Here is a 24,274-nt window from a genome sequence, read left to right on the forward strand (position 1 = left end):
CGGTGTAGTTCGTAGTCGTAAGAATAGGGGAGAGGGAGGGTCACGGAAGGTGACCGGGGAGCAAGGCGACGGAGCGGGGGCTCGGGGGACACCCTCATGCGTGTTTGAGGGAGAAAAGGCGAGGAGGAGGGGAGGCTGCACTGCCGCGGAAGAGAGAAGTGCGGTGGTGGTGACCTGCTCGGCTGCTGATGTCGCAGACATACACATACGCAGTCGAAGAGGGTGAACAAGTATAGACACGCTTATCAAGTTGTCAAGACAACAGCTCGCAAAGAGAGGGAGAGGGAAGAGAGGCACACACAGCGCGGGTGCGAAGAGAGCCAAGCTGAAAGGGAAGCAGCCAGGGAAAGGGGAAAAAGAGAGAGAGGCGCCATCACAGCATTCTCAGCTCTCGTAACGAACGGAAACATCAAAGAGTCGTGTTTTTTTGTTGTTCGTCCTCCCTCCCCGCGCCAGACCGCACACACAGAGACGCCAGCTCACCCGCGTGGAGAAGAGACCCGGACACGCACACGTGCGAAGCGTGTTGACCATCGGCAATGATAACCGTTCCTCCTTCCCCCTCTCGCCAACATAAATGCCCTCCATCTACATCGAGCGCGTTGCCTCTCCTCTCATCCTAATCCGCTTACCCGCTTCGAGAAGGGGAGGGAGGGAGGGAGAGAGAGAGAGCAAGTGTCTGCAAGACGCCTTTGTAGACCGCGCTCATCAGACCTCGCAGCAATCGAACCCAGCAAGAGAAAGATGCTACCGAAATGGGCAATAGATATATACTACTGAAAAACAGGCGACAAGCGCATATGAGAAATGTATATTGTGTGCGCGTCATGTGCACGGCTGGAGTGGTAGTGAACGCGGGTGTAGATAGGACTGGGTGCGCGAGGATGAGAAGCATGTAGATCGCGAAGCGTCGGTTGTAGTAGCGCAACTCAGCAGCAACTCCTGCGCATCGTAGAGAAACCGTGCGGCCCCAGTCTACAGTCCCCTTGCTTTTCTTCTTCGCATATGACTGTGTGGGTGTATGCGTGTGTTCTGAGTACGCACTTGTCGCTAAGCGCGCTTGCAGCCCGAGCTTTACTCGTCCTCGGCCATCTTGTCGACATCCTTGGGTATCACAGGCGCCGGGAGGCTGTCTGCCTTGATGCGAATAGCAGCAAAGGGGCTCTCCACGCCGGTGATGATGGACTTGTCCTCGCGGATGCCGGTACCGCTGAAGGTGTCGCCGATCATCCAGGCTCCAATGATGGCGTAGTAGTCGTCCTGCTTCGTCAGTGGAAATAGCTGCTGGTAGACCATGTTGCGCTTGCCATAGTTGCCACCCGACTCAGCGTGCACCTCGCCGTCGCCGGAAGTGATGGTCACGTTGCTACCAATGCGGCCAACAATCGGCTTCTTGGCATACCCGCACTTGCGCAGCTCGTCAGATAATTCGTACTCCGCCTTCAAGATGGCGGGGTGCCGAGGGTGATTGTGGTAGATCATGGGCAGGATGGCCTTGTTGCTCGGAATGACCTTCCACATCGGCTCGAAACAGAGGATGTCCCAGTCATCGCCGAGGAGCAAGTCGCACAGGCGCACCTTGTCCTTCGGGGACGGCTTCCAGCCCTCGCCACGTTCCTCCCGGGCGGCATAATAGTCCGTGATAGCCGACTCCCACATCCATGTCTTCCACACATTGCGCACGCGCACGCCGTCGCTATCCACAATGTGGCCATCCTCATCAAAGTGAAACTCATCAAACATGATGCACAGCCTACACTCTAGCCCGACCGCCTCAGCGGCCTGCAGGCAGTAGAGGGCGGTGTACTGCTCCTCCCTTTCCTTATCAACGCAGAAGTGAACGCGGCCAGTCGCCCCGCTGGAGGCCCACGCCATCTTGAGGTTGCGCTCCACTGCGAAACCGGAGCTGCGGGTGCCCTCCTTGTTCAGCCCCACCGACTCGGCCCACTTTTGCTGAATGCGGCCGCATTCCAGCAGCGTCGACGCGCTGTCAGCGTTGTACTCGAAACACTTGATCTCGCATGTCTCGTTGTTGAAGGCAAAGTCGAAGCGACCAGAGATATACGTCTGCTGGATCTTCCAGGAGTGGCGAATGCGGGGCCAGAAGTCCTCAGGAATGCAGAAAAGCCGGAGCTTCTCATCGCTCTCAATCACCTGCGCTGTTGCCTCCATGAAGATGGCGTGCAGCTGGGTGCCGTAGGCGATGCACCGCAGGTGGAACTCATGATTCGACTCGTAGTAGCTGGCAACCATCTCCTCCAGGCGGGAGCGGCTGACGTCCATGCCGAACTCTTCCACGAATAGTCGCTCCGCAGGGTCGTTCAGGTCAAGCCAATTCGGCTTCGCCTCCTCCACCACAAAGCTGCGACGCAGCAGGTACGGCTTCGGTGGTTCACTGAAGTACAATGACTGATGCAATGCCACCGGCGGCGCCCCTTCAGCCCGGTTCTCACGACCAGGAAATGTCACCCATCCAAGTGGGATCTCGATGTCGTCCACGTTAATATCATCGATGATGGTCCAGATACCGTCCTTGTGCTCAAGCTTCAGCCTGTACGCGTAGGAGGACTCCCACTTGTGGAAGCGGTAGTTCTGATCCGCAACGCACACGTAGTCATCGCCCACCTCGGTGATAACGCTGATGTGACCAACCGGGCATGCATCGGTGGAGGAGTAAATGAGAAGTGTGTCGGCCTCCGGCTTCCTCTCGGTGCCGTTGCACACTTTCAATACCGCGAAGCCCTCCGCCGTGGCGGCATCCCGGACCTCCTTCAGCTGAAAAATGTGGCAGGCCCAATTCACATTCGGCAACACCAGCCCCTTGCGCACCAGCAGCCAGCGGCGTGCGAATTCGACGCACTGGTACTTAAACCCGCAGAAGAAGTTCCCCTCAATGCTACGCTCGCCGGAGAAATAGTGATCATGCTTGTTGCTGTACGCCGGGATGCCACCCGGGGCGTAGCCCTGCAGAACACCAAAAGGAACGTGCCCCAGCCTATTGAAGCTCACCGGCTCGTGTTCCAGAGACGGCATGGCTTACGAAAATGCCTGCGTGTGTGTGTGTGTGTGGGTGGGTGTGTGCCTGGGTGGATGTGGGTGCGCGCGCGTCGTTGTCGTCGCTGGCTGGTGTAGCACTTGTGGTGTCAGGAAGTGGATTAGAATAGGTAAGCCTTTTTTTGTCGCTTTCTTATTGGTTTTCTGTTGCAGTTTGTTTTCGTCGGTGACCTCGTTGAGGATGGCGGTGATGAGGTTGACTAAAACACCGACGGTGGGGGTGGCAGTGGTGTCGGTGGTGCTTGGTGGGGGATGTTGAAGCTTACAAGGCATACAAGAGAGTCACAGAGAGACAAAGAGGGAGGGGGTGAGGAGAGATCAAAGAAAGGCTGTGGTGTGTCAGGGATGGCCGTGGTAAAGACGGCAAAGGAGAAAACGCATCGTTCTCGTCGAGGTGGGGAGCGGCGGCGGCGGTGGCGGGAGGGGTGTGCGTGCGGTAGTGCTCCTCACGTTCACCCGACGCTCCTTCGTTGTCAAGGTCCGCTTCTCCGCCTCGGCATACCCCTCTTCCTTTCTAGCCGTGCGCGGTATGGCGCTATGAAAGGGGGTAGCGATACGACGACAGCCAGAAGAGGGAAGGGAGTGTGCTGAAGCGCAACTGGGGCGAAAAGAAAACAGCGAGCGAAGGGGATGTGAGCGCACGATATCAGCTGCACACAGAGGCGCAGACACACACGCACGTAGCTCTGTATAGAGAGAGAGAGGGACATCACTTTGAGGGTTGAATGGCCATTCATTTGGCGCTCTCTCTTGCGCTCGTCGCCACTACTGCAGGGCCGGCGTCAGCGCAGCTTCCGGAAGGCTTTTCGGGGCCCTCATCGCGCTCATGGGGCTCCACCTCCGCCTGCAAGCCAGCGTGCAGAGGGGCGTAGGTTGGCTGTAACGGCACACCGAGCTGCTCCGCCGCCGTCCGACGCTCTCCCTCCAACATCTGCTGCTGCTCCTCGCGGGCGCCAAATACTCGAAGGCTCGCCAGTACCTCGTGCTCTTCAATCAGCCGCCCGTCCAGTCCGACCTTCGCACCGCGCAAGAGGCTCTTCCCCTGCGTCGCAATCCCCTGCACCAGCTCCGGCCGTTTGCCGATCCACCCGTCGTACTGCAGCAAGGTCCGCGGCGGTGCCAGGCCCGGGTACAGCGCGGTGCGTCCGGGATTCAGCGTCGAAAGTGGCACCTCCCACGGCTCCTCGAGGAAGGCACGCTCAAACTGCTCCAGCAGCATCGGTGGCACGTAGATCTCCACAGTGAAGCTTCGGTTCATGATGAGCGCCTCCTTAGCCTCGTTGCTCAGCCGGTGGAACCCCTTGATGACGGCCTGCTGGTTCAGCTTTCCCAGCTCGTGAAGAAAGCGCCTGCCACAGGAGTAATGGCACAGCGCCGGCACCCGTACCACATCGGCCACAAATGGCACCGCCCGCTGCGTCGCCGCCCTCCCCCGCAGGTTGCTCCCGGCAGACGATGACGACAGCGCGTGCCCCAGTTCAACTGCTTCGTACAGGATGTTGCGGTATGCCGAGATCATCTCCACCTGAGCCTCCTCGCGGTGAAAACGGTCGTGGCTGATGTCCGGATCGACGCAGACAGCTGTGTGGAAGTGCTGACGAATGGTGTGCGGCGAGCACTGGAGAGGCTGAGTCGCGGTGGAGGTTGAACTTGGTATGCCCAGCGTCGTCTGCCGCACCTGCGCGCTGGACAAGAGGGTCGTATCACCGTTCTGCTGCAGGTGGCGTCGGTCGCCTGCGGTGTAGAAGAATGCAGGTGTCTCAGGAGCGTCAACCTTGGCGACGGTACCGCCAGCAGCATCAGCAGCAACTGCGGCCTCAGCGCCTGCCTCAGTCGTATCGGACGGCGACGCTGGCGTGGGGATGCCGAACTCCGCAGTGGGGAGGCGCTCTAGCACCTGAGAAGACGACCACCCCTTGACCTCTGTGGTAGTCCAGTCGTTGTAGTACGCTGGATGCGGACTCGGAAACGGCACAGGTGTACGGACCATGTGCAGCTCAATGGGGTCCACCACAAGCACGTGCCAGTCGCGCTTTTCGCGCAATGTCGCCTCAACTCGCTGCTTATCCTCTACCACCTTACGCGCGCGTGCATCGCCTGCCATGTACTTCTTCTTCTCGAGGGGGTTGCCCTCGCTGCTCGTCGGGTCGTCGGCGTTGACTGCAGTAAGGAGCGAGACGTCGATAGGGCCGTAGAGGTCAGACATCTGCGTCAGCGGCACGATGCGCAGGCGGCTCGCAAACGCCACGGAGAAGGTGTCCCGGCCGCGGGGGCGGTTGAAGGTCATACCAGAGCGCCGCAACCGGTGCACACGCGACTCATCAAGGCCCGAGTAGAAGTTGCGGTGCAGCGTCCGTACAGCCGTCGCCGAGCTAGTGCAGGGGGAGGCAGAAGAGGAGCTCGGTGCGACCGACGATGCGGTTGCGCGTAAGAACGACTTATGCAGAGTCAACGAGCAGTACATTTTCGACGCACCGATGGGGTAGACGCGATGGACGGGGATGTCACTGCTCTGATAGTCACTATCACAGGGGCCATGAAAGAATTGCTCCACGAAAGAGGGCAGCACAGCTACTCGGCTGCTCACAGTCGTGCGTGGCGTACGAGTGGCACGTAGCACGTGAGGGTAGAGGCCTTGGCGATGCACAGCCGACGCCAGCGAGAGACGCGCCACCGTCGATACAGAGGGGGGGTGAAGCAAGATGCTATGGATGATGATGACGACGATGGACTCCGCCGGATGCAGCCGCACTCTCAAATGCAAAGAATGAGCAAATCACAGTTGAGGGAAGGAGGCAGAGGGATGGCGGTGATGGCGTCCCTCAAGTAGGAGGAAGAAGAGAAAGCGAGCGAGAGAGCGGGGACACAAGAAGCACGTGATCGAGAGAGTAGTCATAGAAACAACGGGTCTGGGCACCGAGCAACCAATACCAAGGCAAGGCGGCGGTTTATGTTGCTCTTCCACTGTTCCTTGCCTGCAACCAGCAGGCTGAAAAGTTGCGTACACGAGAGGGGAGAGGTGGTGCACTGTTGTGGTGTGGTGGTCGGTTTATATGGCCCCTCCGGCACGGCAAGAGGCAAGAAGAGGGCGTGATGAGTATCGGCATCCAGCAACCGTGAAGTCCGAAATAAAAGGGAAGATGGACAAGTGTGTACTCTCCCGCTCCATGCGGAAAGGGATAAAAAAGGCTCAGCGCGGGGGGCGTCGGCTTCCCACTAAAGAGAAACACATGCGTGCACGTGCGAACCGACAGCTACCCCTGCCACTAGTGCTGTTGCTGGTGAGATCCACCTGTCCACTTGGACAAAAGATTCAGCATGGCCCCCTTCGACGTGCTGACACCCTCAGCGGAATCTGCGGTGGAGGAGGCCGGCCTACGGCCAGGTGACAGCACAGCCGAGCACCCTTGATGCGCAACGAAGGTCAGCGTAGGCCCGGCGCCAGCTGAGACTGCCGATGCGGCGCTCAGCGCACCAGCATTGGCGGCTGATGGCGCGCCTTGGCGAGCTGTAACACCGCTGCCACCACCGCGTCGCGCGCTGTTTGTGCGCTGCTGCTTCTTAGCGGGGGCAGGGACCTTCGCGGAATCGCTTGCTCCAATGTGACTGCAACCATGTCTAGAGGTACCATACCCCCTGCCAGAATTGGCATCGTCCCAGTTGTCCCCGTCGACGACATGCAGGGTGTTGCCATCATGACCGTCACCACCGACGCCATGCCTCGAACCATTGTCACCTGCCAAAACGGGTTTCACGTTGGGTGCGTGAGCACTCCGCGCTCGCTTCGATGGCGGGCACACCTGCTGTATTGCCTGCGCAATCACGCTGTCAATCGGCATTCGGCCGAGCCCGTCATCTGGAAGCTCCTCGCCATCATCATCCGCACCACCCCCATCGGCGTCAACCTCGACAACGGCACCGCCGCACCGTGGAGCTCGCTGGCGTGGTACGCCGGCCGCTGCGCCCGCGCCATTCTCGCTTCCTTGTTGGATGGCTCGCTCCACGAGTCGCGAGACAGACGTTTGCGCGAAACGGCCGCTGAAATGGCTTTCATTGCCGTCCCCGATATCGCTGGCGGCGAGACCTACGCGAGGAGCAGCGGCGCGCATTACCGCAAAGGAGTCGAGCTCACATTCGCGCTCCGCTTGATGCAGCGATCGCGAGGCAGCGCCGCCTCGGCTTTGTCGTTCGCTAGCAACCCCATTGTCCTCATTTTCCTCAGCATCGTCCCTCTGCTCCTTCTGCTGTTGTGCGTCCTCCAGCTGAGCAGCCCGCGCGTAGCGCTCGTTGACGTGCCGCTTGTGCGTAACAATCTCCTCCACGACGCGATCTGGCTTTAAGATAGAGTCATTCGCGCCATTCTCCAGACGACGCCACACCGACTTCTGCGAGGTATGCAGCAGCTCCATCAGCCGCTCATCAATCGCATCCCGCTCGCCTTTTTCGGCAAAGGCGTAGACGGCGGCGCTCAGCTCCGCCTCAGATAGGAGTGTGCAGGCGTTCTTCGTGTTGTGGTTGAAGACATCGGCGACTTTCACTCGGATGTCGAGCGTGTTGAGCTGTGGCGCGGCCGGCACGATGAGGCCGCTCGCCGAAGCGCCTCCAGGTCCGAGGACCGTGCCCAGAGCACCGCCACCAGGTCGTCGCTCCAGCTTCGGTTTAACCGGCCGCAACAGCTCGCCTGGGTTCGCGACGACGTCCATGTACTGCTGGCCAAAGCGATTGAAGTTGGGCTGCGGGTATGGTGCGGAAGTAACATCGGTGAAGTCCACGGCCAAGCGAATTAGCGGATACTTGAGATTGGGGTGAAACGTGAGGACGTCGTCAGGGATGTGGCTCACATGCTCTTCGGCTTCGCTGATCATGTCGCTCATCACGCTGTGTAAGAAGGTCTCCACCGCGTCCAGCGTTCGGCCGTCTGGCAGATCCTGCCGCAGCTCTACCGTGCGCCGCACAACTGGGCGCACGCTGCGCAGTGTATACGGGGTGAGCCGGTACGACGTGCCGCGCACTTCGAGGATACCGTACTCCTTTGGGTTACACTCCTGCGCGGAGAGAGATGTCATAATGGTGCTGCCTGGCTGCACCACATCAAAGCCGTCCGACGGCTGCGGCACCATGAGCTGCTCGTGCTCGTTGCCCCAGATCACGAGGTCTATGCCGAAGCCGGCGAGCATTCCCTCCATGATACCGCCTTTGCTTGCGAGACCACGCACACCGCGGTTCTGATGAAGTACAAGGATGTTGAACCACTTGCGCCCAGGCACCGGCTTCGGATAGACAAGCTGAACCTTCTTCAGCCGGAAGCAGCGATGCAGTCGCTCGTCGCGTACGTTGCCGAGGCCGTAGAGAGCGATCAAAGTGCTTCCCTTGCGCAGCAGCACCGGCTCGAGGATGATGTCATCGAGGGAGGTGACGTGGCCAAAGTAGTTGAGGTAGCCGTTGGTTGCGAGCAGGTCGAGAGACGAGGTGCCGCCGACGGGGTCATCGTGGTTGCCGTGAATGGCAAACACAGGCAACGCAACGTTGATGTTGGGGTCTTGGAAGTTGGCCATGGGCAGCGCGTGCGTTGGGAAGTTTGTCGCCGCGTCGCTGAGCAGCGAAAAGGGTACGGTCTTGTTACCAAAGACGTACTTGCGAAAGAGGGAGCAAGCACGGACGAGACAGCCGAGGCTAGGCTTGTTTTCGTGGAAGAGGTCGCCACCAAGGAGCATCGCGTCCACGTCGTGCTCCGTACGCGCGGCACGCAGCACCTCCTCGAAGGTGGTGAAGCTATCATCACCTCGCCTGGGGTCGCGCTCAGCGAAGCCGAGGTGGTTGTCGGTCGTGAGGAGAAATTTGAACGTACACTCTGACATTCTCGGCGCAAGGGGAGGGGTGAACGCCCTCGATAGATTTCCCTTGCTCCTCGGACAGGAGATCGACTACCGCTGTTGTGCCAGGCGCGAGCTGAGCAACAGTTCTTACGACGTACCCAGAATTCAAAAAAGAGAAAGCACAACCAAAGTGCGTACAATGTCTTTATGGGCCGCTGCTGAGTCCAATTCCCTGCACGCTTTCGCCGTCTATGAAGCTTTGTAGTTCTCTGTATGAGTAGTGCACGTCTGTGTGGAATCTGTGTCGATACAAGCCCTTCGTGTGGGGTGTAGCTCGGCGTATGAAGCGGGCGCGTGCGTGTCTGTGAAGGTGTTCGCCTGTCCAGTGATGACGACAAGCATGATGAGTGGTTTCCGTGTGCTGTGCTGGACTACAGAAGATCCAACGTGGATGCGTAAAGTGTCATGGACGGGGACCAGGAAGTAGAGAGGAGAGATGATTCAGAGGACCAGAGGGGTAGAAGAAGGCATGAGACAATGCGCACCTCTCTCTCAAGTAAGTACCAGTACACTCCCCCCTCCCCCACTCAATGCGCCTAGTGCGTAAGAGAGGAAGGGGACAGAGAGAAAAGGAGGGGTCGAACTCAGTCAGCGCTCATTGGCGAGATGAGTCTCCCTCTTCGGCAGTGCAAGCCACCACCTCGCCTCGTCTTTTCCTCTTACTCACTCCCATTAACGGAGAGAGAGGGGGGAGACACAGAGGGAGAAAGACACGCACAGTCTCTCCTGATATTTATGTGTTGCTCATGCTAACTCAAGCCACCTGTCTGCTACGTGCGCGCATGCAGATGTTCCTCTGCGCGCGTGCGTATTCGCCGCGGTACGAGAAATGCGCTCCGTCACCTGCCCTATGATGTCGTTTCTTTTTGAGTGCTTTTCCTTTTCTTACGTTCCCTGTCGTTCAGTGAAACTCGAAGAGTCAACAGTAGTGCGAGCTCAGCCGCATCGCTACAGAGTGCGCTTCCTCGCCCGCCCACCCACCCACCCTCTCCCGCACTCCACTGAATTGGCACCCATGCCGAACAGACACACGCACACAACGTAGGCCAACGCAGCAGCAGCAGCAAGAAAAGGGGTATGTAGGTCAGCGCAGACCACATGCACAATCTGAGCTCCCTCTCCCTCGCCACCACCACCATGGCGGAGATCACCATAAGCGTCTCCTCCGCCATCCTCTTCTGCCCTGGACTACTCTTCTACAGTGTCCATCAAGGCAAACGTGATGAGAGAGAGTGTGTGTGTACGTGTGTGTGCAACAGAGAGGACGACAGGGGGGAGGGAGGGAGGGAGGGAGGGAGAAGCAGAAAGCCAAGAGCACCAGCGATGCCTCCATCACCTCTCGCTCAGTAGAGCCAGAGAGACAAAGAAGGGGATGAGCACAGAGAGCTCTGCAAACAGAGGTATTCCTGCCTACGGATATACCCACAACAACATCGGTGACGGCCATCCCGTTGGACCCACAAATTCACCCGCGCATACGCGCACACCGGTCTGTCCGTCTGTCTCTCTCGAACAGCCCCTCATCACTCTCACAGCTGCACCCACTTGGGCAGCGGCACTTTGGTCTGGTAGTCGCGCACCGAGTCCTTGACGGCACGCACTTTGCCCGTTTTCTTGTCCGTCTCCCACATGTGCGAGGGCAGCAGGCCAGCGTTGTTGCGGTGCATCGCCACTTCCGGGCGGTTGAACTGCGGCATCGGGTGATGCTGGCGGACCTCCCAGTAGGTGCGGATCTTCTGCGCCTGCTTCCACGGCGTTACGCCGTCGACGAACTGGAGCATGTCGCGCACCTCGTTCTCGTAGTTGCGCAGGTACCCGTGTGGCCGGGCCTTGTAGCGCCACGAGCGGTTAAGAGAGAAGAAGTAGCTCGCGCCGACGTTGTCGGTGCGCACCGTTTCATAAATGATGGGCTGATCCGCCTCTTGGATAGCGATCCACTCCCACGGCGTGTACCGGGGCAAGTAGCCTTGGCGGACGTAGTCACGGCGGTGCGAGATGGAGAGAGGGCGGTGGTTGTCCGCCCGCGATGTGTCGAAGCGGTTCCACTGATCAATCTCAGTGATCTGCTTCGTCGTGCGGTACTTGGCAGAGGCGGTGTTGTTCACGAGGCGCCGCTCGTATTTCTCCAGGAAGTGGTCATCCGGGTCGTTACCGCTCGCGCCGGCAGACGAGCTGGGCGACGCCTTCTCATTGTTCGGGTCGGCAACGTCGATGTAGCGACGCAGGCCTGCGGGGTTGTACCGACGCGACTCGTCGCCGGCCGTACGCTCTGGGCCGTGGTAGCAGCGCTGCCAGATCATAACATCGGCTAGCGGCACCTCCTGCACGACGCCGTCGGCGTGGAAGGCCACCGTAACGAGTCGAGGATCAGGGTTAAAGAAGGGCTGCCGATGATACTGAACGATGCGGCCTCGCTGGTAGTCACCAGTGATGGCGACCCCAGCCCTGTCCTCGCCTGCAACGGCGAGTCGCCGGCACGCGCGCACTGGCAGCCCTGGGCGAAGCCCATCCGCGTGCGTCGCTGGCGACCACCCTTCCTCTTGATCTGCTGTCGCCCTCTCCCAGATTATGTCCTGGGTCTCGACGTAGTTGCCGCGGTTGTAGTCATACTCACCAATGCCGTAGTTCAAGGCATGATTGTACTTGGCACTCGCCGGCACCTCCAGCGGGTACGCGGAAAAGACCTCATCCGTCAGTTCCATGGACTCGCCGGACTCGAGCCGGATAGACAGCGGCGTCACGATGCGCTCACTACCCGGCACAACAAGGTACTCCTGGCCATCGACGCGCACCACTGTCGATGACGACGACGATCTTGCGCTGCTGCTGCTACCCCCTGCGGGTTCTTTGCCGGACAGCGCGGCCGCCACGCTCCTCTCCAGCAGCTTCGCCGATATGGTCAGCACCGCTCCTGTTTCTTGGTGCTGCACGTCTACAACGTGTACCTTGTAGCCCTGCCCCACCACCTCGCCATACTGCTCCTTCTCAGCAATATAGCGGCGGCCACGTGTCATCTTCGCCCACTCGCTCAGCTGCACGTCCGACTCCTGCTGCACGTACTGCTGGTACATGGCACGCTCATCGGCGTCAAAATACTTGAGGACCTCCTGTGGCTGGGCGTACTTGACGACCGGCTCTGGCGCCTTGCCAGCCACCTCCTTCGTGAAGCCACGGTTCCAGCGGTGTTGGAAGCCTTCAAACAATAACAAGCGGCTCAGGTAGCGGCTGCTGAGGATGTGCTCGCGTGTGTCGGCCGCATTCAGCTCATCTGCGGCGTGCTGCAGGTGTAGGTTGAGCGCACCGCCCTCCGCGCGCACGACGGACTCAACGATGGTGGGAGAGGGCAGCACGTACACGCCAAACCAGTTGCGCAGCGTCTCAGCATCGATCTTAACCTCGTCGTCACTGGTGTGCAGCTTGGATGGGTCGAAGGGCGTTCTCTCACACAGCTGATCCAGGGCAAGTCGCCGCGCCGCCCGCTGAGCTGCCGTTTCGTTTGCGACTGGCTCCAACCCATGCAGTAGCGCCAGCTCGCGTCGCTGATTGTGGTGGGCTCGGTAGCGGGTGAAGAGCTCCCACTCGAAGGCCTCCGGGCGCTGTTTTAAAAGGGAAAAGCCTTCAATATCGCGGTACATGCGGTAGAGCCGCTGAGCGCGAAAATTAGGGAAGGGCTTGAAATAGTCCAGCGGCCGCTCCCCGCGGGCATTGCGGTGCGCAAAGACAAACTCGTCGATCAACTGCTGAATGGGAACGCCATAGTGTATCGTATTACGCTCTGTCAGATCCTGCTGCCCGTGCGCGACGCGGTCCTCGCGACGCGCCATGTCGAAGCGATTGGTGAGAAGATGTCCGACGCCTGCCTCCGTGTTGCGTCGCACGTACGGATCAACGTGCTCGTCCGTCGTCGTCCGTCGGTACGCATCAGAGGCAAAATTGACTGCGTCAAGCAGCCGTTCATCGTTCGTGTGCTTCTTGAGTGTTCGCCGGTCCGGCCCACCGTCCTGCACAAGCGCGCCTTGCCGACCGAGACCGAAGCGCTGCTTTCGGGCCTGCTCCTTTGCATCCTGCGAACTCTGGCGGCGCGCGTGCAGGCCACCGATGACGTCGCTGGTCAGCGCTTCGCCGAGCTTCGGATCCTCAGAGGTGGTGTTCTGCGCGTAGGTCTGGCGGGCCTGAGCCTCCGTGTCGGGCAGCGCCGCCGTACTACACCGCAGGTTCTTCATCGCCTCTTCCATGGATGAGGGCGGGATTAGGGGTGGCAGCTGCTGTGCGCCGTGCGGACGTCCTTCGCGCTGTGCTGCAAAGCGATCCATATCGTAGCCCTGAAAGGGAACGCGCGAAGAGCGCTGCATGATCTTGAAGTCGAAGCGTTCCTTTGCGCGAAGACCGTGGGCGATGCGCAGATCCTCGTCTATGCAGTCATCCGCGGCGGCAGCGTAGTCTTCCGCTAGCGCGTCGACAAGCTCGCCTCCAGTGAGACCGATGGCTGCAGTGTATGACACACCAAGAGCAGCAGAAGACGACGACGTGGCGGCGGCACGGTAGCGATCCAGCGTGGCCTGCTGATAAACCTTCTCGGGGCTCTGCAACCCACTCGTCTGTAGCTGGTCCATGGCCGCGAGTGAAGTGTTGACCGAAAACGCGCTGCGGTGGCGATCGGCTGGCACATGACGTTGCATGAACGCTTCGCGCTCTGCGTCACTGCTCAGCTGCCGCGACGTCGCTCGGGCGTCCTGCGACTCAAATCCCATAGCGGCCACGTCATGCTCCAGCCAATTGCGGCGCACCACTGCCGCCGCGTACGTATCGTGGGCACTCCCGCTGCCCTGCAGGTGAGGGTAGGCGATACTGCCACCTTGCACAAAGTCGCGCGGCGCGTACTGCGGTGCATAGCCGGTAGCTGGGTCGCGGTAGTAGTCCTTGTGGGCTAGCCCACCGAGGGGGTCAGTAGGGCTCATCAGCTCCCGCTGCAGCTTCGATGCCCAGTCCGACATGGGCAACTCAACTGCAGCAGCAAACGAGGAGTTGTGCGGCGGAGGCGGCGTTGCACCACCCGCAGAGTACACGCTGTACAAAGCACCAGATGCACTATGGCCGCTGCCGCCTCTGCCACCTCCCAAAACCCTCGACGGCGAGGGAAAGGAGGAGGTGGGGCCAGTATTATCTCGAATGAATGTGTGGAGGCCACGTCCGCTCCCGCTTTCACCGCTGTTGCTCTTGCTGCTGCTCTGTGCGCGACAAGACGTCCTCTGAGCTGGAGAAGTTGAGTGCGTCGTGAGTGATCCGGCGGTCGCTGCGGCGCCGAAGACACCGCCGGGGACGCCGCAGCGACGACGCATCATGGTCAATGGAAAAAGAAGACGGACTTGAAGCACGATTGCGATTGCCCTACGGTCACAGACGCACAAGCCCGAGCTGCTGGTGGTAATGCAGTACACTTCTGACTGATACAAGAGGGAGGGAGGGAGGGAGAGGGAGAGAGGAGGCGCACATACGCACGCGCACACGAGAAAAGAAGAGGTGCAGTAAAGAGATGGCGCACGTGCGCCTGCGCGTCGTTTCTGGCAGGAGCGAAGCAACATGTAGTGAACCGAATGAATCACGGCACCCCTGTACGCACACACACACACACATACACCCCCAACTTTCATATCATTGGAAGCCACTGCATGAACGGTGGAAAAGGGGGGTAACAGGAGGCAGAAGTCCTCTATCAGACCGTGCCGCTCGATCATCTCTCACACATCGCGCCCCTCCTCCTCCTCACTCTCATTCAACGCTGTTGTTCAGATTGGCAGGGTGTGCACCTGATTGCGCAGTCCACACAGGAGACAGAGAAAGAAAAAGGCGGTGAGGGTGTCCAACAGAGAGAGGCGGGGGGCATCACGCGTTGATAGAGCAACGGCAGAGAAGAGACAGAGCGAGCCACGATGAGCGCCAATGGGGATAAGAGAAGGCGTCTTTGAGACTAAGACAAAGAAGCGTGTTTTTCTTTTGCTGATGATGAGTTGAACAGGATAGTGGTGGTGGTGACGGCAGCACACACACGCACAGGTGTCGATAATGCAGAACAGCCATCTAAGCCTATTTATCCGCATCACACACATACGCACATGCGCACAGAGAGAGAGAGAACATGTCATGCCCAGAGACGAGGACGTAGAGAAGCAGCACCGTAGAAGCGCATATGAAAACAAAGAAAAGGCAAGGAGACGCTGAAGAAGAAATGAGAGAGAGACATTTTGTGGGGGATGCACAACACACGGGGAACGAGACAACCGCAAAACTAAACACCCGCCTGTACAAACAGAAGACGCAATCAGAAAGTTATGAGGGGCAGAAACAACATCTCCTGAATTCGTAGCTCATCTCTCCTCTTTCCTCCCCTCCCCCTTCCGTTCCCATCCGCTCCGAGCAGCTCCATCACTCACAAACACCGTAGGCAATGTCACCAACACAAGCAGCAGCACAGACAAAAATAGACATAGTCGTCCATCGCGCCAGCCGACCGCGAAAGCAATGCACACGAAGGTGGGTGCCTGCAAACCCGTCAGCAGCAACGGCAGCACCTATAGAAATGAACTAACCACCCAACACCACTGCACCACGCCACATACACACGCACGCACATGCATCACCGCCGTCTCTGAAAGATGCTAAAAAGGGGGGCTAGAGTCGATCGAAGAGACGACAAACAAAACAAGTAAGACAACCACCAGGGGGCCCCCAAAGGCTAGCATGCGCCCACAGATGCACCTATACAGACGCACCGAGAGAGAGAGAGAGAGAGAGAGAGACGCAGCCCGCTCCCCCTCCTCCTCCTTCTTTCCTCAACCAAGCTAGGAAGCATTACAGCTATCGAGAAAGCGATGGAGAGAGAAGTCCGCAAACAAGGCAAATGAAAGAATGCAGTGTGAGAAAGGGAGGGGAGACAGTGACGGGTGGAACAGGGGGTAGCGGTGGTACGGCGAGAGAGAGAGAGAGGAGCTGGACAAAAAGGCGGTGAGTCCCACGCAGCTGTCTCTCTCTCTCTCGCCCGCTGCGCCTGGGGGAGTGCACGTGTGGGGGGAGAGTAGGTGTGTGTAACGTTGCTTTTGCACTTTTCTACTCCGGAGGTTGTCTCCATCACTGCGGCTGCTGGGTCTCTACAGCAGCTTCCGACTCCTCAGAGTCGCTCTACACCGCGTTGCCTCAGCTCTGGGTAGCGTTAGTGTTGTTGCCGCCACCACCTCCCATGAAGAAGGACGCGACGTGCCCAGCCGCCTGTGGCCGGGCCACCGCCTGGGAAAGCATGAAGGAGGTAACCTTCTGCTGCGCGTCGCGGCGGCACTTGAAATAGCCGAGGAAGTTCGCACCAGAGAGCAGAAGCCCAGCGAGGGTGATGGGCAGGTACTTGAAGGACAGGAAGTTCAGGAAGAGAAGCACCACCCAGACCACACAGTTCGCGCCAGTTGTGATCCAGAAGAACCAGTTGTCGTACGCGTTCACGCGCTGGTCCGCCTCGTGGCTACTCTCGAATATCCACTGAGTCGACCCATCCTCTTTTACCTCATTCCACCACCGCATGGAGACAAGGATACGGCCCGTCACGTTCTTGGTCGTCCAGAAGTCGGCGGTGAGGAGCAATATCGTGATGACAAGGACCAGTACATACTTGAGGCCGAAGATGCCGCTTAGCAAGAAGACCAGGATCGCCGCTACCTTGAAGCAGACGTGGAAGAAGGCCACGATGGGGTGCGCACCCTTGTAGCCACCGTGGTCCGTCGTATCAGCCGGGATCGTCTGCCCATCCTGTCCCGCGGGCGGCGTCGTCGTGTAGTTCTGGTTGCTCTCCCCCACGAAGCCAGTGCCGCCTTGCGCTCCAGCCGGCTCGCTGCTAAAGTAGAAGGTTTGCTTGTTGTCTTGGTGCATCACTGCGGCAACTGCGCTTTCTGCAAAAAAGGGAGGGCAGCGTTAAGGGAGACGTGCGTCTGTGTCGATGCGTGTATGTGGATGTGTGAGCTTGAGTGATGGGGAAACGCGGAAGAGGGGCAAAGGTGTCGAGAGAGCGAAAGACAAGAGAGACGCGAGCAGATCTTCACGACGGCGATAACAGAGGAAGGGGGGCTTTGAGTGGAGCAGACGCAAGCACATAATACACAATGAAAGCAAAGGCGAACAGGAGAGGGTGATGGGGGGTGAGGAAGTGAGGGGAAGGGTAAGAGGACGCAAGTGAATGGCGTGGAGAGCGTGGGGGAGAGGGGCAGGAAGTGAGAGCACATGGGCAGAGGTAGGAGAGTGGGTAAAAGAACTGCCTCCAGCTACAGTGCGGGTGAAGGATGGAGAGTGAACAAGCGAAAGTGGGAGAGGCGGGGGGAAGGGCCAGCGTGCTTATCCTCCGTGACCGCCGCCCTCCCCTCCTCTCTCTCTCTCACCCTCTCCCGGGTCGTGCATTCTTTGCTCAGTTCCTCGGTGCTCTGCGGTTTGTGAGACTGCTTAGGAGCGGCGAGATGACGGCACGGACCCTCCCCTGCCCCGGCTTGCCTCCCCCAGTTCGCGCTGCTTTTTCTAGTACCCTGTAATGTTAGTTTCCTCTCTCCTCTAACCTTATTTGGGCTGTGAGGGTCGCCCTGTGCAGGTGTTGGGGTCTCACCGCGTGTGTTAGTGTAGGTGAAGATGTGTGCACCTGTAGGCCATGGAAAAGGGGGAAGAAGAGTCATCGGTTAGTTAGGAGGGGGAGAGTCGTCGTCGTCGTCGCCAGGTGGGAAGAACGTACGCACACAATCGGTAGCAAAGAACGAAGAAGCAGCAGCCATACACAAGCACGGCCACATGGCAGGCACAACGAGGGCAATGGCCGGCAGAAGAAGCGCACCACATCACTCCCAATCGTCATTAAGGAAAGAGAAATTTAACGCCTCCTGAAAATCGCTCGGAGACGGCGCGTGAGGGATCCAGAGAGAAAGAGAGAGTCACAGGTGGGGGGTGCAGTGTGTTCAGGCGGCGTGCCATCCGCCATGCCTCCCTCCGCCTGCCATGTCAGGCCGAGTGAGCACACGTTGCCCGGCTACTCTACCAAGCGCGGCGCCACAGAGCTACCCTGGCGCTCCTTTTGCCGCTGCACAAGGTAGACCATACCGCAGTACACCGTCTCTAGCGCCTCGGCCTCGCAATCGCGCCCCTTCGCACGCTGGCAGCGCTGCAGCGCCCGCTGCTCGTTCTTGCACGTTGGCGCCATCGCGGCTGCGCGGAAGATGGCTGTTTGCTTCTTGTCATCTTCTAGACACCTACGGGCGACCTCCTGATACGGTTTGCATCGCTTGATCCCTCGCCGCTGGAGACTCTGATCCACGTAGCTGCCATCTATGTGCTGCGGCACGAAGTTCTGAATACACGCGTCGAGGTCACTGGCCTCTTGCGAGCAAAAGCGATCTGTCATCAGCTTCGTCAAGAGAATCTGAAGATTCTCGTTGGTAATCTGCTCTACCATGGTGGGTAGAGGAACGATTGGGAAGGGGGGGGTGTTGAAAAAGTAGAGAGGAGGGACACGTGCGACTGAATCGATGACAGGATTCTTGTTTGCTGCGTTACCTCCGTTTTGCCTTCAAGCCCCAGCGCTCGCTCTTAGCGAGTGTCCGATATCCCCTGCTTGTGTGTTGGGGTATGAGAAAAGGAGGGGGGATGGGGCAGCTCGATCGCGCTTTCCCGTTGTTGCGTCGGGGTGGTGATTGACAACGGGTGATGGTTGATGCGTCGCTTTGTGGGCTGGCGGCGAAGGAAATAAATTAAAAAGAGGAAAGCGGTAGAAATGAAGGAAAAATGAGGAGGGACAAGAAGAGGTGAGTGGGATAAAGTAGCAGGGTGCGGAGGGGTAGTGCACGCAGTGGCGGCTTCAGATCCATGCGTGTGGGCGCCGAGAGTAGATGCAACGTAAGATATACCGCCATGGTGGTGGTGGGGGGGGGGGAGCGGGGCGCAGACGTGCATGCAGTCAGAACGCATAGGCGCACATGGATACTGAATGCAGAGACAATAGAAAAGTGAGTGCACCAGTGCTTGGCCAACGCCTGCCTCCTCAAGAGGAAAAGAAGGAAATCAACACGCAATACGCAAGCCCACAAAGACTGTGGAGTACATACGAGGGCAGGGCGGTGATGGCAAGAGTAGGGAGTGAGAGGCACGAGGGAGGAGCTGAAGTGTGGGGTACACGCATACACACACACACACACACACTTAGGCATGTGAGACCGCCAGTTGAGAGGAAAGAGGAGGAGCTGCAGCGTGCCTAAAGGGACGTCGTATTATTTGAAGCAAGAGAGAAAGAGAGAGAGAGAGAGAGAGCAGGAGTAACGACAAGGATATGAGAGAGGTAGCGAAAGGGGGAAGGGGGAAAGGAAGAAGCAGCACCGGAGAGGCTACTCGCATTATATGCGGCAGTCGCCCCCGTTCCTCTCCCCCTCCGCTTCGCTCCGTTCCGTGTCGCTTTTTCCCTTTTGGGAAGCCGCTACCGACGCATTCTTGCACCGCCACAGTCCACCACCCATCAAAGAAACAAGAGTGTAGCCTCCCCCCTCATCAAGGTTGCCCATGCTCTCGCCAGATTGTGCTCTCGGCAGCACACTGCTGCTGCTGCCAAGCGGCATACTGCTCCACATTCCACGCGAGGTTCTGCGTGAGATGTGGAAAAAGTGACGGTAGCGGTGATGACGCTGGAATGATGGCGTTGTACGATGCACGCAACCTACGTGGCGATGGAGAAGGGGTGTCACTGACACCTGCAGCGGCAGCATCAGCACGTTGGTGGCGATGACCGTGCCCTTTACGGGGACGCCGGCGTTGTCGTCGGTACCCGCTGCAATGATGACGACGAAGATGCTCCCAGACAAAGTGATCAATCGTTACGTCATCCCTCTCCACCCATCTCCGCCATGCAACGACGAGCAAGACCGCTCGGACAACGGAGGAGAAGACCGTTAGCACCAATAGTAGAAGCACTGCGTACGTACGATAGCCATCCTTATGTCGGCACTGACCGTACTCGGCACAGCAGCCAGCGATGCTTCGCTCAAAGAAAACGTTGTCCTTCTCCTCCCGCGCAAGAAAGCATGCTGCGTTGCACCCCTGTACTCGGGAGTAGTCAGGGAACGTACTGTGGGTGGGCAGGTACGTGTCTGTCGCGTTGCTCACGCGCTGCATCGACGATGCTAATCGAGAAAGCACCGCTAGCGCAAAGGAAGGCGAAGTCGTCCTCAGACTCTCACGCGCGCTTAGGTGTCCGTGCAGCAGTGGTACACCGCGCGTTGCACCACAACAGAAGGTGCGTTGGCGAGCCACCGCTGGCGACGACGGCGGCGGCGGCGGCGGTGGCGGCCGGGCCCGCTCAAGCTGGCGGGAGGAGGGGTGCGAATCGTCAGCACCGTCTGTGGCGAATGCATCGCGGAAAATGCTGACTGGGTGCTCGCAAGAAACTTCATAGAGGCACTCGCGCAGTCGATCCCTGTAGCAGTTGCTGTGCCATGGAGAATTGGATGCAGATCGCAGACGCTGGTCGTTGCGGAGCGCACCCCCAACTACGACGACGTAGTAGGTGCTTACCGTCACTAGAACGCCTGCTGCGAGCAAAAGGGGCCACCAGTGCCGTGAGCGCCGCAGCATGGGGATAAGGACGTAGTGCAGCGCAAAGATGGTGAGTGTCATCAGCAGCAGCTTCCGCTGACCTGGCCAGCTGTCCAGCAAGAACACGGCAGCAAGGTATGCGTTTGCGGTGACGACTCCGTCAAGCTTCACGCATGCTCGCAACACTGTCAGCCTCTGCCGCACGCGAGACAAGGAAACCTGCACGATGCCCTGTGCGTAGCGCCGCCAGCCGAAACTTGCATACACCCACGGCGACAGCAGCGAGGCAGCAACAAAGAGCGACACACTGACACCAACATTGACACAGGTAAGCACGAGGAGGGCCTGCTGGACTGACCCAACCGTCGACGTGGGGTGCTCGTGGAGAAGGGCACCTTCGCTGCCAGAAGCATCAACGCCGCTGCTGAAGATGCGGGCGATGGGACGGCGTAGACCAGTAATCAACAGCGGCCAAAGCGGCCGTGAAAGCGACGACACGGAAGACGCCTGCGTGTAGGATCGGGCAGCGATAAGAAGAAAGTAAGTGGCGCGGCAGACCTGCAGCGCCACTATGACGACCTGCACAATGAGGAGGCCGCCCTTCTCGTAGCGCACGGCTCGGACCGCGTAGCGAACGGCAAGGACGCCGTTGAGCAGGAGGCAGATAAGGCTAAAGGACACTTCGGGTGGGATGCGATTCTCGAAGGGGTAGCGATTGCACGCCGCCGTCTCCTCCTCGACGTAAGTCACACGAAAATGGTCAAACAAGAACACAGTCAGCAGTAACACCGTCGCGGTGAGTATCGTGAGCCCCACATACTGCAGGAGCACGAACATCTGGCTGACAAACGCGATGTCAAGCAGTAGCGGCTGGCTCAGAGAGTGGGCATTCGCGGGCGGAGGTGGTCGTGTCGCTTCAGAGATGCTCGCCACCGCGTCTGTGTGCTTGCCTAGGCGTGGAGGCAGCGACGACGAGCCAGGCATCGCGTGACAGTTTGCAGCATCGCGTGCGCCTGTCTCAGGCGTCGGCGTCACCGACGTGCGCTGTGAAGCGAAGACGTTGTAGTAGGCCACGGTGCTGCTCAGCATGCGGTAGCAGGAAAGAGAGCCTCGACGCAGCGACGCACCTAGTCTAGAACAAAGGACTAAGAAGCAATGCGACGACGTCACCACGGTGTCCGCGGCGGCGGCCTCTCCGAGGCCCTGATGTCGGGGTGCTGCTGTCACGCCTGGCGGCAACTGCGTGGAGGACGACATCGGCAGCGATGAAAGAGAAAGTGGGGCAGCGTCATGTATGTTCTCTCCTTCTTCGCTGTTGGCACTGCGTTCATCGTCTTCCCGTGCAAAGCGCGGTGGGCGCACCGCGCCAGGCCTCTGCAGCAGCCGCTGTCCGCACTGCGTATTAGAAGAGCTTGAGAGCAAAGGCCGACGAACGTGTGGTATCATCCCCGACCACGCTCCGAAAGGGGATGGTGTTCCTCCCGTGGCACCGGGCTGATCGTCCCCCTCTTCCTCCGTGCTATGAATGGTGTCTCTGCCGCTGTCGTAGCCGTCGCTCTCACTCGCGCTATTGAGTAGGGAATAAGTCATCGCGCATGTGCCCCGCCCAGCTAGGAAACGTCGTAGGCACCGGACCACCGCAACAAGGCCCATCGCGGCATGACACGGTAGCCACAGACACAACCCAACTCCACAGAGAGCGCCATCTTCGTCGAAAATATTTTCAGTCCAAATCGCCGCCGCCTCCTCGTCCGGCTCCTCGGCATCCCACCCGCCAGTGGCGGGCTCACCGTGTGCGGTCCAGGCCGCCTGCCACCGGCGTCTACCATTGAATGGTAATCCAGAGTCCCAGGGCCCTTGCTCAGTGTTCGGCATCACCGAAGATGCTGGCCACCACGCACGGGCTCGTGTACGCACTGCCTCATGAAGCGAAGCTGCCGGTGCTATAGATGCCCTTTCTACAGCACACTGCGCATCGCTTGTAAGTGGAGAAGCGCCACCGGTGGCGGCGGCGGGAAAGCACAGCGATGAAGGCGACGAGAGTGCGGCATCATTGACAAGTAGGTCACGACCTACCATGGCATCGTCAGCCTGCCAAACGACTTGCGCAGGAATGACGAAGCCGAGCGGCGGCGGCGGTGGCAGTGACAGCGTGGTGCTTATTGCCTCCGACATCCCAGACAACGAGGCCGCCCGCCGCGCTGCAGCACTGGTGCAAACGTCTGGAAGGTACGGCGAGGCTAAGGAGGGGTCAGCCAGCTCCCCAAACGGGGGTGTCACCGCGAAGGGCACGGGCGTGGCTGCAGCGCTGTTGCTACGTCCACTCTGTGCAAGTGGTGCGTCGACGCGGGCAGCGGCAGGACCGACGGGCTGGTGTAAAACAACACTGGGAGCTGCCCACGAAGCTGCCTTACGCATGACGCACTCGCATCCCTGAACTTCGTCGTCACTACTGCAGTCGCTGAGGCTGCGGCTGCCTCTCCTGTACAGTCCGTTGTCTTTATCAGAGTCGAGATCAGGGGAGCAGCCGAAGACACCCTCGTCCTGCAGCGTTCGCTCTGGTGCCGTGAAGTACCGCATCGCAAGCGCTAGATGTGCAAGAAGCTCGCGAGGAGACGACAACGCAGCGGCAGATGAACTGTCACCAGACGCGGCCACACCGGCGGTATACAACAATGGCGCACTTGAGTCACCCGTGGCGGCTCCTGCGGCGAACACCTCCACAGGCGGAGGGGCCTCTGCGTTCCTTTGCTCACTATTTTCTGGGCGGACGCGACGCTGCGCTGCAGCGGCGTCATCATCATTGAAGTCATTCATCGCGCACCTCTCTCACATGGCATACGCGCACGAAGAACTCAGTGAGGTGCGCTGCACGACCGTGAGCGTGGTAATACGCGAAAACTCCGACGAAGAGTAAAAAGAAAGAGAAGAGAACGTTGAGGTGCTCAAGTAGCCGCAGCAGGCGTATGCGGTGTGAGTGTGCAGCCGTGGTGCGTCATCGATTCAGCGACACGAAGAAGAAATGGATAAAAGGAAGAGCAAAGAGGACTTGCCTGCACGCGCCTCGTCGCATCCGCTCACGTACATAACGAAGGAGCCCAGGCAAGACTGAAAAGGGGGAGAAGAGCGAGTGATTATGATGAGAGGAAGATGTAGACGTGAAGAAGAGAGGAGAATCACAGTGCCCGTTGATGGGTAACAACGTCCAAGTAGCGCTGGAGCCAGCAGGTGAAAGAGGAGGAGCGGGGGTCAGTCGACTGCGCAGGCGCGTGGCCACACGCACACATACATGTTCGTGTGTGTGGCATGACTTCATCATCGAGAAGTACGAAGACGACACAGTCAAGCAGCGAGGGATTGAGAGATGCGTTCGAGCAGAGATGAGAAAACACACATAGCAGCAGACGCGAGAGAACAACATAAAAGAGAGCAGCAGAGACTGTGAAGAGGAAGGAGAGGAGGAGTGCATGTAAGGGAGCAGACAATAATGAACGATGGAGGCCACAGACACGCACACGCACACAGAGAGGAGGGAACGAGCGGGAAGGCGCAAACAACATGGCGGAGAGCAAAAGGGAGAGGGAGAGGGAGTCACCTGGTGAGCTGCGGGCACACATCAGCAGTAAATGACACAGAAAAGGAAGAAGAATCGCGATAGTGAGACGAGAGAGAGCGCGCGTGAGTGGAAGATGAGGAGGGATGGTGGCGTTTGGGGAATGATCTGTGGCTCCACTCCGTAAGTCGACATA

At 59.1% G+C, this 24,274-nt stretch overlaps 7 protein-coding genes across 7 annotated transcripts; all 7 read right to left on the reverse strand.

Moving 5' to 3' along the window:
• Window positions 1–1,074: 1,074 nt before the first annotated feature.
• Window positions 1,075–3,033, reverse strand: TRYS (trypanothione synthetase, putative; the record flags this gene model as incomplete). The annotated part of the gene is made up of 1 exon (XM_010701969.1): window positions 1,075–3,033. One exon carries the CDS (start codon window positions 3,031–3,033, stop codon window positions 1,075–1,077), a length of 1,959 nt encoding a protein of 652 aa, XP_010700271.1.
• Window positions 3,034–3,787: 754 nt separating this feature from the next.
• Window positions 3,788–5,341, reverse strand: LPMP_271860 (hypothetical protein; the record flags this gene model as incomplete). The annotated part of the gene is made up of 1 exon (XM_010701970.1): window positions 3,788–5,341. One exon carries the CDS (start codon window positions 5,339–5,341, stop codon window positions 3,788–3,790), a length of 1,554 nt encoding a protein of 517 aa, XP_010700272.1.
• Window positions 5,342–6,320: 979 nt separating this feature from the next.
• Window positions 6,321–8,912, reverse strand: LPMP_271870 (endo/exonuclease Mre11, putative; the record flags this gene model as incomplete). Its single annotated transcript, XM_010701971.1, has 1 exon — window positions 6,321–8,912. One exon carries the CDS (start codon window positions 8,910–8,912, stop codon window positions 6,321–6,323), a length of 2,592 nt encoding a protein of 863 aa, XP_010700273.1.
• A 1,547-nt stretch (window positions 8,913–10,459) lies between these two features.
• LPMP_271880 (hypothetical protein) lies at window positions 10,460–13,924 on the reverse strand (the record flags this gene model as incomplete). The annotated part of the gene is made up of 1 exon (XM_010701972.1): window positions 10,460–13,924. One exon carries the CDS (start codon window positions 13,922–13,924, stop codon window positions 10,460–10,462), a length of 3,465 nt encoding a protein of 1,154 aa, XP_010700274.1.
• A 2,197-nt stretch (window positions 13,925–16,121) lies between these two features.
• Window positions 16,122–16,841, reverse strand: LPMP_271890 (hypothetical protein; the record flags this gene model as incomplete). Its single annotated transcript, XM_010701973.1, has 1 exon — window positions 16,122–16,841. One exon carries the CDS (start codon window positions 16,839–16,841, stop codon window positions 16,122–16,124), a length of 720 nt encoding a protein of 239 aa, XP_010700275.1.
• Window positions 16,842–17,976: 1,135 nt separating this feature from the next.
• Window positions 17,977–18,399, reverse strand: LPMP_271900 (hypothetical protein; the record flags this gene model as incomplete). Its single annotated transcript, XM_010701974.1, has 1 exon — window positions 17,977–18,399. One exon carries the CDS (start codon window positions 18,397–18,399, stop codon window positions 17,977–17,979), a length of 423 nt encoding a protein of 140 aa, XP_010700276.1.
• A 1,085-nt stretch (window positions 18,400–19,484) lies between these two features.
• LPMP_271910 (hypothetical protein) lies at window positions 19,485–23,342 on the reverse strand (the record flags this gene model as incomplete). Its single annotated transcript, XM_010701975.1, has 1 exon — window positions 19,485–23,342. The coding sequence occupies one exon, from the start codon at window positions 23,340–23,342 to the stop codon at window positions 19,485–19,487; it is 3,858 nt and encodes a 1,285-aa protein (XP_010700277.1).
• Window positions 23,343–24,274: the final 932 nt, after the last annotated feature.

Source organism: Leishmania panamensis, assembly GCF_000755165.1.
Source record: "Leishmania panamensis strain MHOM/PA/94/PSC-1 chromosome 27 sequence".
Taxonomy (NCBI): Eukaryota; Euglenozoa; class Kinetoplastea; order Trypanosomatida; family Trypanosomatidae; genus Leishmania; species Leishmania panamensis.